This window comes from Stegodyphus dumicola, chromosome 9 (genome assembly GCF_044657685.1).
Source record: "Stegodyphus dumicola isolate Sdum_Otavi_A_Nest chromosome 9, ASM4465768v1".
Taxonomy (NCBI): Eukaryota; Metazoa; Arthropoda; class Arachnida; order Araneae; family Eresidae; genus Stegodyphus; species Stegodyphus dumicola.
The window spans coordinates 22,130,328-22,144,595 of record NC_140776.1 but is presented as its reverse complement, the minus strand read 5'-3'; the positions used below and the strand labels follow the sequence as shown (position 1 = coordinate 22,144,595).

The 14,268-nt window shown below is 30.9% G+C and overlaps 1 protein-coding gene across 2 annotated transcripts in view; it reads left to right on the top strand.

Moving 5' to 3' along the window:
* The window catches only part of Flo1 (flotillin-1), a 63,186-nt gene that overhangs the window by 34,223 nt on the left and 14,695 nt on the right, over window positions 1–14,268 (top strand). Inside the window, exons 10-12 of one of the 2 annotated variants that reach the window (XM_035350340.2) lie at window positions 2,076–2,213; window positions 9,134–9,298; window positions 9,547–9,598. In XM_035350340.2, coding sequence (XP_035206231.1) covers window positions 2,076–2,213; window positions 9,134–9,298; window positions 9,547–9,564 — 321 coding nt within the window. In that variant the 3' untranslated portion in view covers window positions 9,565–9,598. The remainder of the gene's footprint in view (window positions 1–2,075; window positions 2,214–9,133; window positions 9,299–9,546; window positions 9,599–14,268) is intronic. The other variant, XM_035350339.2, reaches the window with a different exon arrangement.

Below are 14,268 nucleotides of genomic sequence, written 5' to 3'. Positions count from 1 at the left end.
TGGAGTGAGGCAGTTCCATATAATACTTTGGGATATAAGGAAAATGGTTGAGCTAACTGCCAAACACAGATTTCATGTAATGCTAGATCCACTCTCTACTTGACATATTGTTTCAAGTTTCTTATGAATGGAAAGAACAACATGTTTCTGTTTTTTTTTTTTTCTGACATTTTGTGGTCAGTACTGATTACAATAATTCATAACCATTTGTCAATGAAAAAGTAAAATCTAAGCTTTCACTTGAAGTATCCAAGGGAGTTCTAAAAATAGCAATTTTAGTTTCAGCGAAAGTACAAAAATTATTTGCGAACTATAACTTTTCAATTACTGTATTGCCAAATTAAGAGCATATCTATTATCAGCTGTAAGGAGGGGGACAGGACATAGGAAGGGAATTGAACTGCAGTTAGGTAGTTACAATTAGTTAGTTTTTGGAAAGGGCAAAGGCAGGAGGGAATAAGCCAGAAAAGTCAACTTAAGTTTCATATCAACGTCTGCTCTCTCTCACTGGTGTGTCTGCTAATTCTTGTGATAATTTTCTCACCTGAGTGTTTTTTTTTTTTTTTTTTTTTTTTAAGTGGGGCTTTATTTAGTTTATGTGTACCTCGGTAAATCAGAAGTTGACTAATTCCTCTCTCCAGTCAAGAAAGATGGTTACTGCAGTAGTAGGACTGTTGTTCAAGCTTATAATAATTAATATTAAATGGTATATGCTTATAACTGATATGTATTATACTACATGAAAAAATTAAGTCATAATAACACTTAGACCAATTCAAGTATAAATAATAAATGCGGGAGAAAATAAAACTAGCAATCGAAATTGGTAGGAAGTAAATAAAGTTTTTTGCATTATAATTTCAAAGGTTAAATGGAAAAGTTTTCTTCATTTGCTAATGTGAAAATAAGGTGAACATAAACATGATTATTTGAGAACTCTGAGACCTCTGCAAATTTCGACCAAGTGATATCAAGCAAAATGCATAATATTGTTTCTCAGTTGAAGCTATTAAAATCAGTTTCTTTAAAGGCCAATTATAAATGGAAGTTATAGTTAGCCTTTAATTAATAACTGTATTCATTGTGAATTCCTGTGTCTGGTTTTTTGTTCTCTTCAGCATTTACTTCATTTGATGTCTTTTTGTAGCTAGCAAAAGTAACTCACCCACCTGAAAAATTGGCAGTCACTTCTGTTTTTACTTCTGAAAATATGTCGTGCTATTGGAGTACATATATATATATATATATATATGCATTATATTGCAACATTCATAATTCATTGAAACTTGATACATGTGCCAGATAGAGGATATATAAAAATTTATTTCCTTGTGGGATATCATATGTTGCAATTTCAAGGAAGAGATTTAGTATGCAATTGTTGCTGTTAATTAGCAAGATCGTGTAAATCATCTAGAGGGGGTAGTATGTTTTGTACTGTAGAAGGCAATAAAAAATCGTGCAGCATTTTCATTATTTGTGGTATATGGATTATATTATCTTGTTGTTATATATTATCTTGTTGCCTATTACTGATCTTAAGGCCTTAAGTTTCAATTTGTAATCATTGCTTCTGATTGCAGGATAATTTAAAATATCAAAGTATGTAAATGAAAACATTTAGATGAGGTATTAGATTGCATAGAAAATTCTTATTTGTAATTAATAGCAAAATTAAATGAATGTACATTTTACCATATAAATATATATATACGTATATATTTGTTTGTTTTAATTTTTTTTGTTCAGTTATGCTACAATTTCTAATTAAGTGTAATTATAAAATTATTGAATTTTATAGCTTTTATGAAATGTGCCAGTGTTGTTATACTGGTGTACATTAGAGAATATGTAGTAACCTGAGTATATTGCGGGGAACTTATCCTTCAAATATGTTGCTGAATAAATAAAATATTAGTTAAACTACTGTCATGTTTCTTTAGTCATGAACTTTAATTTTGATGAATTAAAAGTGTTTATTTCTATCTTAACTGCTTTATCTCTCTCTCTCTCTCTCTATATATATATATATATATATATATATATTAAAACTGAAATTCTGCTTATTTATTTAGCTGAGAGGAGAAGCTGAAGCATTTGCAATTGAAGCTAAAGCAAAGGCTGAAGCTGAACAAATGGCTAAGAAAGCTGATGCTTTTAAAGAGTATAAAGATGCTGCTATGGTTGATATGTTCTTGGAAACTCTGCCAAAGGTGAGTTCATCAGATTAAAATGTAGAATATATGTAAATTGTTTCCATCATTAACCTGTTCTGTAACTCCTGTCTTGATTTCAACTAAGCTAGCTCAATTACAATGAACTAAATGTGTCACATGGATTCTTATGGGTTTATCTGAGCTAGCAGAGACAACTGAGTAAGCTGATCCATCTCCAAAACCAGTTTTTCTCCAGAACACATTGAGTTGAAAAATCTGGACTTGTGGAGCTAGTCAACACATGGAACTGACTTCTTTGGCTCAGATAAACTCCAGTCTGACAGCCCTTAGGAGTACGTTTTCATCACAAGGATTTATGATTATATATACAGAGAATTATAACTTTAAATTTATTCTACCTCACTTATGTGAATGTTAAAATAATGCTATAAATTTACTATCTTGTGGAACTTAAACATAAGTTTCTTTCAGCTACTACAAATTTGAATAGATTTTATGGTAAATCAAATTTAATCTACCGTAATTTCTGAAAGAAAAGCCACATAACTATAAATGCTGCACTCAAAATTGGTGCAAGAACTAAAATTGGGCAGAAATATAAAACCACAATAAAAAATATTGAGAAATGTTGAAGATTTACTAAAACTTTTGTGAATGTACTTATATTTACCCACTAAAGAAGTCTATATACATTATACTCTTATTACAAAATAAAAAATATGGCAACAAAGCAAAATTAAATGAAATGACCAGAGAAAATTTTTAAATTTTACTTTTGCTAACAAAAATACAAATGGCGAACTGCACAACATATAAAGCTATCAAAATTTGTTTCTTCACTATCTGAGTTAAACAGATTTAGCAAATCTTGATCTAAATAAGTCCAGGTCTGCCAGATCATAATTTTTATCCTCTTACTTTAGTCTCTTTATCTGGGGATCCAGTTTGTTCGGCATGAGAAATTATGCTAAGCTTAAAACTAAAAGCATAGCATCTATGCCGTCTAGGTGCCATTTAAAAAAAAAAAAAAAAAAAAAAAAAAATTGCTGCTTTCTTGAAAACTATCCAACAAGTATGTACTGAACAGTCTATACCAAAGTTGATGGGATCTATAGCTGGCAGAATGCCAAGAAGAATCGATTTGTGCTGGAAGGAGATTATATCCGGGTTCTTTATTGCAATGCAGGTGACATCTTGTCCATATTTGCAAAGAACCATAGTAAATTTATAATGGAAAGGGGAGAGGTGATGATAGGTCCCAGAAGATTCATCAGGTGATGGAGAACAGAGGATGATGTGAATGGTAGTTTGAAGAAGGGAGGAATTAAATTGTTCTGAGCACTTAGGTTCATAATGGAAAGAATATAAAACAGAAAGCAACTGAGTGGTCTTTAACTATGCTACTGTGGCCATGTAGGTCTGGTGCTGTGGTGTCCCTCAGCAGTGTTGTAGACCTTCTTTCTTCTCTTCATTTTTTCTTTTTCAACTTCCTGCTGACCTGTAGAGTTTATTTTCAGCAGTTGTGGTTTTTCTGCTCTGTGTGGTTGCTGTAACTTAAAATCATAATCAGCTTTTCTCTTTTGTCTGGCTGGAAAATTTTTCTTCTTAGCAGCTGTAGTCTTCCTTGTTTTCTTTATTAGTCTGCAATATTTTTGAGAGTCTACCCATCTGCCCATTCAAGGCCACTTTTCTTATTGCACTTCCTTTTTTCCACTGTTCTTGCATAACTTGTACAAAAATTCTGATTCTTATTTTCAGTATTTAGCATTCTCTTTGCCCTTGGTATTTATTCATGGACTTTTTCTGCATACTTTTCTTTCCTTCCTGGCTGATCAATTTAAAAAAAAAAAAAAAAAAAAAAATCCACAACTTTGTTTACTACCTTTTGCCTGCCTTCTACTAGGGGATATCTCTGCCTGACTTTCCATTTCTATCAACATGGGCATATTCCTTCCATTGTAAAAATTGAGGTGATCAACATTTGTGGAACTTGACTGTTCTGTATTGTTTTAAAAAAGTACTGCACTCGTTCTGATGTTCACTATCGAGGGCCCACCAGCGGCCGAGCTGTAAAGTCGCTGAACACTGGTAGTTCTGTCCGAGGTTCGAATCCCTCGAACGGGCTGGCTGCATGGACGTTTTCGTGGTTTTCCCCATGTGTAACATGTATACGAGCCAGTTTTCCTTAGAAAGTCCTCCACGAAGGCATCCTTCCTCTTAGGCAGATAGCCCTAGTGTGCTTTGCCATAATTAAATACACACACTGTTGTTCACTATCACTCTTTGGACTTAGTCAGGTCCCTGACTTTGGGCATAAATTTACTTTTGAACATCTTTTAAAACAGGGTTTTCCTTTCCTGCATGAAAAGTAACTTATTAAAGAGTGTTATTTCATTATCTTTCTGCCCAGAGACTAGTCTGCTAGTGACTTTTCTGTTTCTTGTTTAGCAGATTGCAAAGAATATACTGATGCTATTCAAGTCTCAGCTGTTGTGTTATTTTCTCAAATAACAAATTATCTGCATAGCATTTCTGTTTATGATCCATTTATATTCAATTGATGTATGAATGGTCATTTTCATGTGTTTTACATTCAGGTCTGTACACAGCTTTTCAAGGTTACTTACAAATTGCTGTCCATTATAATTTTTGAACCCGTTCGCAACAGGCAACAGGTGTGCAAAGTCCAACATTGCATTAGTCACAGGAATATAATATCTGCTGCTATTTTACTCAGCAAATTTCACTCATTTAGCATTTGTATATATTCTACAGACAGATAGTGTTTTGTTTTGCCATAAAAAAAAAAAAAAAAAAAAAAAAAAAAGAAAGAAACTTTTGCTAAGCAATACAAAATATTCGTCTCAATGTGAGAAAACTCAGAGTAATAAAGTCTCTAATGATAGAACATCTACTCCACTATAACTGATATAAAATAAAATAAAAATAAGAAAAATTAATAATTAAATTAAAAGTATTCCAGAGTATGGAGAACATAGTCTCATCTCTACATATAATAAAAGAAAGTCTGTCTGTGTGTGTCTTTCGTTCGTGCTGTGCGTAAGTTAATAGACCCACGGCTATGAAGTTTGGTACATAGGTGCATCTAGACAAGAGCCAGTGCACCTCGAAGCGATTTTTTTCGAAATTCGAATTGGAATTATTTAAATTTTATGTTTTGTGATGAAATTGCGTCATTTTGAGACACAATGGGCTATAGGAAAGTGAGATTTTACTTTATACACTCCATTTTCACATCATCATGAAACATAGGCACTTAGCTATTTTACGAACTTAAAATAAATTTCGTGTTTCAATAAATCTATTAAATAGGAAATTATTTAGCAAAGGGAGCTTAACACCTTTTCAGCGGGATTTTTTCTAAAAATGTTTATTTTTTAAAATGTGCAGTTTATTTTTCTTTGATTTTTGGCCACATTAAACTTTCATCCTTGCGACTGCTTTTACTAAAAGAATTTTGGAAAAATAATATTTTGTATTTTTTAAACAATTTTTAAATGAAGCTTCCGAGTACACTTTTCACTTCTTTAAAAATGCGATTTTGGCAACAATTTTCCTGTCTTTTTGTTGTTGATAGATTTTTGATGAAATCGCATCATTTTGAATAGTTTCATTCTTTTAGAGATATGGATTTGGCAGCAATTTTTCATCGTATTTCTTATGTCACTGTTTTTAAGAGATTGGCATATTTCATTATAATTTTTTTATATATATAATACATTTTTCATTGATTTTTTTTGATAAAGTTATTCTGCAGAGTAAAATTCTGCATGGAATTTTTTGTTTTTTGAGTTTCTTTCATGTTATTTTTTGGCTTATTTCACTGTTTGTAAGATATTGAAAAGTTTTGCATGATTTTTTTTCTTCAGCAAAAAGTTGGTTAATTTTTTATTAGGATAATTAATATTTGTATTAAGGGATATAGCTTATTTCATTGTAATTTTTTTCTCTTGAAAATATAAGATAAAATATCATTAATTATACTTTGCTTTTCAGAATTTTTTGTATTCTTTTATGTTATTGATTGCTCATTTCACTGTCTTTAAGATATTTAAAAGTTTTGAGTGATTTTTTTAGGAAACAAAGTTCTTAACCTCCTTATACCATTTGAGTTCTTAAGATTTTGCAAAAGGAAGTTGGTTAATTTATTAGGATAATTAATATTTGTATTAAGGGATATTGCTTATTTCATTGTAATTTTGTTATATGTAATAACATTTTTGATGAAGTTGTTCTGCAGAGTAAAATTCTACGCAGTTTTTAAATTTAACGTTTGGTGTTCCCTTCAGCCATTTTTCCAGTACAGTTAAAAGCCAGCCGAGTTTGTTTATATAAAATGAGGCAGTAAGAGCCATTACATTACTTAACACTAACAAATTAGGGATTGTGTCTCAAAAATAAAAATAAAAAGTACCTCAATGCAGGGAGAGCGAGAGTACGTGCATTTCTTTATATCAAATGAGGTAGTTAAAGAGACATTACATTGCTCAACACCTACCCATAAATCTCACTCTCATTCCGAAACAAATTACCAAAAATAAAAATCATTGCATAGGAATGAAGGTAAACACACTTAACTTTCGATATATTTCCGTATAACAGGCATACAGCTACATCTAGCGGCAACAAAAAATATTAATTAAACTTTCTATCTAAAAAGTCAAATGTGGTATGGCGGGCTGGTAGAGTGAATTAAATGGTGATTCAAATATGACACACCTGGCCGTGAGATAATGTTTGCTGCTGATGCACATATGACATGCCCGTACTGAATGGGTTAAAGCTCATTTGATAAGACACTAGTTGAAGGATGATATAATGGTATTAATTCACACCATTTAGAAAATCATCAGTAATCCTTAAGGGGTATCAGAAACCCCTATACCAACAATGTTAAATTGGCCATTTTCGATGTACCTTTTCTCAAAATCTGCTGTAGATAGAAGCTTGAAATTTTTTCTGTAATTAAAGTATACCTATCTGATTATACTGAAATGAGCTTTTGAAACATTTTGAATTTTAGAGTAAATTACAGAATATTTTGTTAGGCATCGTAAAATTTAGCACTTTTCTCACACAAAAAAATTTTTAAAAAATTATTTCTAAGTTTATTACAAAAAGCTCATTTCAGTAAATATTAGGGAACCTAATAAATAAGCCATAAAAATTTTAGATACCTGTGAGCAGTAGTTCCTGAGAAAAGGTACACAGAGTATAAAAAAATCAGGTTTAGAGAAAAACGTGTTTTTATGCAAAAATCCTCATTGATAAAAGCAGTAAGTGACAAATTAAAACTAGATTTTTTTACAGTTCTAATTTTCATAGGGATTAAAGAATGGTATTTTTAGAAAGATAAAAGTGTACAGAATTTGAAAATGCAAAAATCCGAAATCACAATTTTTTGAAGATTTTGGGGTTCCAACACCCCTTAACATATAACATTCTTTATTTTATCTGACTTCTAGGATAACTATATTTTATCTGACTTTATTATGATTTTTACTTTATATCTACTTTATTTTATCTGACTTTTAAGATACTTTAAAATGACAAATGTTAACATATTGCATTTTACTTGATCCCCAGTTTCATCTAACTAAAATCTTGATAATGTATCTGCCAATTTATTTTCTCTTCCAGGACAGTGTTCGTTAGTGTTGATGTTAATCTTATTCTTTTTTTATTCCAAGCTTTAAGTGAACTTGCAGATAAATGTGCAACATTGACTGCCACTGTCTAATAATGCTCTGCAAGTGATAAAATTCCCACAAGAATCTTTAACATAAATAATTGTAGTAGATAACGCTTCCCTTGAAATCATATGTGAACCAGTTTACAGGCAAACTAACAAAGTCTGATTTGTTTATTTGATTGCACTGAGATAACAGTTCAAAACACCCTGCATCTTCATTGAGCTCTAAATTCTTAATCAAAGGAGAGTTAGAATTATCAACTGATGTTTCTCCTTCCTCACAACCTGAAAAGGCAACAGACGATTGTGGAATATCTTGTTTGGTGAAATGCAGCAAATTGTGATGCTTTTTCATACATTTTGAACAGCTAAATTCAGAATGACAATTTTTTTTTTTTTTGCAGAATGGATTGGATTAAGAGTCCTTTTTAGGAAGGAATTATGTCAAGTGAGAAAATATGTTAAACAAGGAAGCAGTTCTAGTCCTATCTAAAGTATTGAAAGCGAGTTTTATTCCATGATCACAACACTGTTAAAAAGTAGCTAAAATTGAATGTAGGAAAGACTACATAACCTTAATTTAGAACAGACTTCCAGTGGCCAAGTAAGATTGTGGAACACTAATAGTTAAATCTGGGTTCGGTTTTCAGCAACTATGTAGGCCGTATGTTGAATGTGTGCTGGCCGCATGTAGTCACATTTGCCTGCATGCGACTACATGACTGCATGTGGCCACATGTGACTGTGAGTGCATTCTTCCCATAAGTTAACTAAGTGCTTTGCCATAGTCGACTAAATAAAGGAAAAAATAATGGTGCTTTAATACCATTGTGAGTTGTTGCATTTTTAATTGGTACCTGGTAAAATTTATGTACATTTCTGTTATATTTAATGTAGATTTTGAATAATTTTGAAAACTAATTTTGAATACATAATTTTTTCTTTGAAATTCTCAGAGAAAAATGTTCTCATCCTTTTGTGAATTTCAGAGATTGCATTGTACTAAACTCAGAATTTAGTGAAATTTAATTAAAAATTTTATTAAAATTTAATAAAGATTTAATCTGAAAAAGTAGGTTTTCATGAGCATCATATCTTGTGTGCTTGTATCAGTATATATCAAAATATTTTGACATATACATACCTGTAGAACTTTTTTTATTTAGAGGTGTTTCAGTTTGAATTTAAAATTTGTTTCTTAGAAATTTGAAAAAGTTTTTTTGTTTTCATTTGAACATTTTAGGTGGCAGCCGAAGTTTCAGCACCTCTCTCTCAGTGTAGAAAAGTTACTATGGTATCATCTGGCAAAAGTGAAATAGGAGCGAGTAAATTAACTGGAGAAATACTGGATATTATTGCCAAAGTGCCACAAGTCGTAAGTCAGTTGACTGGAGTGAATATTACGCATGTAAGTCTAATTTACACGTATTTATTTTCTGTTATAAGTTAATATTTTATCACTATTTTGCCTTAATAATTTTCATTAATAATAATTGCAAAACTATAAGTTAATTTTCCTCGTTTTTTTATAAATAAGATTTTTTTCCCTATCAAAATGAACTCGTAAAAATCGTGCTAAATGAAGAAACTTTTGATTTTGATGTCAAAAGTTCATTTTTTTATTTATTTTGAAGCAAAATATCATCTATTTTTCAGAAAGCAGATCAATTCTAGAAATTCAATATTATGGTGTCATTAACTTAAATCAGTAAGTTTTAAAATTTCACACAATTTTATTTCTTTTCTGTTTTGTTATGAGCACTTGAATCTTTGTGCACCCAGCTCTTGCCCTGAATGCAAATTTTTTTTAAAAATTATTCCCTCAATTTAAACAAATGTAATAAATATATTTATATTTTTTCCCTTCTCTCTTTTTCGAAGTATAAATAATTTAATATTATAAAACGATTGACAAAACTCTGTGCATCAAAATATTTTCAGCTTCAGTCAGTTGAAACTAAAAATAGTAAATCTACTTTATTGGTCAGTGGCCATTTATTAGTATGCTTGGATAAATTAAGTGGGGGTGGGGAGTATTGTATGCAATTAGCAACTTAAGCGGTGCATATTTTCTCATGAAAATCATATATTTCATTTAAAAAGGCCGAAGATTCTACATGTCTTTTTTTCCTCCTTTCCATAAGAATAGGGGGTCAAGAAACTTATTAGAATGTATTATTTCTGCTCAATATGTTCATTGCCAGTGACTGAACAGTAAAGTAATGGCAATGTTCCACCAAAAGCCGATGCTTTATTTGTTAAGTGCAGTGCTTTTTAATATTAATCAGTACACTGCTTCAGTTTTCAAAGGAAGAAGTGGTATTTTACACCAGCTATTGCTAGTTTGTTGGTAATTATTTTTTCGTAATCTGCTTTGAAGTAGTTTGACTTTTATAATAGCTAACGAATTTCGTCTGTGATATAAGTCTAAAAGAATGGGTATAAAATGAGAAAAATGAAGGTTTGATGGAGTCTAAATTAGAACAGTAGTTAAACTTTGAAAATTACATAGAATTGTTTGAGTAGGGATGCACAACCTGTGGCTTGCTGATGGATTTGACCTCCTAATGAAGGTGGTAAGAGATACAATAAATTTTGTTTGCTCACGTTGTTTAACCACTTGCGCTACGACTAAACTTTGCGGTGCCGTACGCTATAATATAATAAGCGGTAAAGTGTCTCATTTACGCCGCTCTGTGTCTGAGAGTGCACTCCAGAGCTGTAACTCAAGAAATAAACAATCTCAGTGTTAGGCGACGTGTGCATCTTGTTATTTTCATTTTTGCACGTGGATTGAGACAAAGCATCTCGACGTGCGTGGCACGTCTTTTTAGCGCAAGTGGTTAAACCACAGCCAATTTAAGGAAATCCTAGAAAACACAGATGTGCCACATAGTGATCTCTTATATTGAAGTATGGTGGCTAAGCCATCTAAAGGCTTTGAAAAGGGTTTGCTGATTGATGAAATAATACTATTCCTTGAAGAAAAAGACAAGCAAACTAGAATGTTAAAGGAATCGTCTTTCAAATGTGACTTAGCATTTTTAGTTGATGTGACAGCCTATCTGAATGACCTAAATAAAAAAATTGATATGAAAACCCAGTTCATCAGTCAACTAGCTAGTGCAGTATCTGCCTTCAAAATAAAACTCCAGCTGTTCTCAAAGCAACTTGGTTGTCAAAATTTTGTCAATTTTCCTTGTGTGAAGAAACTCTTAAAGAACTAAATCAGATAAAATAAAGATGCTGCTTACTTCATTTGAAACTCTAATTACAGATTACGAGTTAGTTAAATTTAAACTGTTTTGAATCCGTTTTCTGTTGTAGTCGAAGAAACTCCAGATGTTCCAATGGAACTTATTGATTTACAAACTTCTGACTAATGCAAACCCAGATTTAGACATTCTTTTATAAAACTCTACCTGCTGAATTTTTGTGCTTAAAAAATAATGCAAACAGTTGTGCTACCATGTTTGGTAGTACTTATATATGTGAACATACGTTTTCTCTAATGAATCTAAATAAGTCAAAATTAAGAAATAAACTGACAAATCAGTACTTGCAATGTCTTTTAAGAATATCAACAACTAGCTTTTAACCAAGTACATTAAAAATCGTTGATAAAATTCAGTCTCAATCATCACACAATGGCTAACTTGTGCACATTTTTATTAAAGTATTTATATATTAAATAATGTGCAAACATAAACTACGAATTTTTTCAAACTGATTGATGTGTTGGTCCCAGTAGCACATGGAAGGAAAACCCTTCGCCCTCCTTGCTTACATTCATATGTAATGGTCTCCAAATCAGCTTAAATTTGATATAATACAGAATTGTAAATTAAGCAACTTATTGCATTGCCCCCCTTTTTTTTTTTTGCATGTGCTGTTGGCCCTCGTCAACAAAGTCATTTCCGTGAGTGGCCCTTTTGCTAAAAAGGTTTTGCACCCCTAGTTTGAGGCATGGAAGAGAATACAAGTGTTATGGATAGAATTTATGTGTTGAAGAAAATGTGCCAACAGTTAATTGGTCAGGGCTGTAATCAGAGTCGTAGCTAGGGTTTTCAGTGCCCAGGGACAACTGAAGATTTCGCGCCCCCTACTGCTTGCCAAGAATGGAAAACATTTAATTCTAAAATGTTGTAACATCAGTTTGGCGCCCCTTGGATTCTGCGCACGGTGACAGATGCCTTCCTTGCCCCCCTCTAGGCTACGCCCCTGGCTGTAATATAAATTAATAATCTTATTTTAAAAGAGTATATGCATGGACTAAAAGCAGATTTACTATCTACTAACCCTGTTGATTTTTATTTTTGTTTCAAAAATTTTTAAACTGTATTAGCTTGGAAATTATCCATTCCCCCTTCCCTTTTTTTATTATTTGCCGAAGATTAATTTGATTACTAAGTAATTTTATTCAGTTATTTTTTTTTAATTTTATTTATTTTTATTTTTTGCTGCTCATTTATGTGAGTTTTTTCCCTTCCCCTTAATTTTTTTATTAAAAGTTTAATTCAGTTGTATGATTCAAATGTTGAATATCAATTAAATCAGACTTCGGAGGTGAAGCTTGTAATTTTGAGCTTGGACATTCATTCAACTGAAACAATAAATGTAAGAGTGGTAAAAATTTTTCACAGCTTTGAAAAAATGTCAGGATCTAAAATTTCTGTTAGCAGTAAAAGTTTTAATTTTATTATTATTTAAAATTTTAATCTTAATTAAAATTTTATTTTAAAGTTTATTTTATTCTCAAATTTGTTTTATATTTATGTTAACTATTAGGGTATTTAAAGAATACACCCTACGTACAGATCTGATTTATTCCTAGAATGACATTACAAAAGTTGAGTTTTGGCATAGATAATTGTCTTAACTTATATCCTGTTTCCAGTTGATGATAGGTCCTTAATTTTTTTTATTGATGGTCCTCAAAAGTACTTATGCAAAAATGTGTATGAACCTCGTAGGATCTCTTCATAGGATTTCCTACTTTTCCACAAAAAGTTGGATAAAAATGCCTTTTGATTACACAGTTTGATGTTTCTTCCCTTGCCATGCTTTTTTTTCATGTCTAAAATTAGTTTCATTGTTACTTTCCTTTTTTTAAATTATAAAAATGTAGATTTTTATGATTACTTATGAAATGAAATGATTACTATGAAAAAACATTTTTGAAATTAAAAGTGTAAAGAATCTTGATAGTGGATCTTTCAAAAAAGAAATTAATCTGCTCATCTACTTTAAAACTTATTGTCATCACTATACATAGAAACTGTTTTTGTTGCTTACTATTTGATCTGAATAAATGAAAAATACTGGTTATTTGTAAAAGTTGAGTGTTAGTTGCAAAATCTTTCTCATGTGTTACGTTTCCCACATTTAATATTGTAAAATGCAGTTCCGAATAGAATCGCGAAATCAAGTTTTTGTATTATAGCTGCAAAATTTGTTACGAGATTTCTAATTCTTTTATCGAATTTTATTCTTATCGGTGATAGAATTTGATAGCAAATAGCCTCAGCATGTTTTACCATAATCCAACAAAAGTAGCTTTTTTTTTTTTTTTTTGTTCCTAATTCAAATATGTTTTTGAACTGTTAGTGCAGTTCTCTGTATTTTTGAATAGTAAATTTGAATTTAATTTTGATATCTAATTTGCCAGCTAGGGATACAAAGTTTAGAACATTAGAGGGAATAAACTATATTACAACGAGGAACTTGCAATTTCTTTGCTCATCTTGGGATTGATTTTCATGTTTTTCAGTTATATGAAGTTAATAAATGCTCATTTGCTTTTTGAAATGGGAGGTGGTGTGTATTTTGATGCAATGTACAAGAACTTATTTTATATGGGACAAATTGTACATACCTATAAAATATTGAGGTTTTCCTATCTTAAGAGTCTGGAAGTATTATAAAGAATATTTTATTATGGAGCTGGGTTGTTAAATTGAATTAACTACATGATTTTTTTGATTATATGTACTTTGGATTTTAAAATTTTTTTATTTGTGATACTTTGAATTATTTCAACAAATAGGAGTAAATATATTATTTTTTAAATAAAATTTCAACTGCCAGTATAAAATAATGAGGGTGCACTTTTAGTTTTTATAAACTATTTATTTATATAATCATAGAATGTATTATATTACAGAGAACCACAATACCAGCATAGTTAGCAAATGCAAAAATCAGGTTTTAGTCCATTTTCACTTCACTCATGCCCTATATAATTCACACGATTAACTTTTATTTTACATTTAGCCTTATTGAACTTCAGATTATTTTTTCATGCTTTCTCGAGTACTTTTTAAGTCGTAGCTCATGCTCCTTTTCATTAGATCCCCACATTAAGATATCATCTGTAAT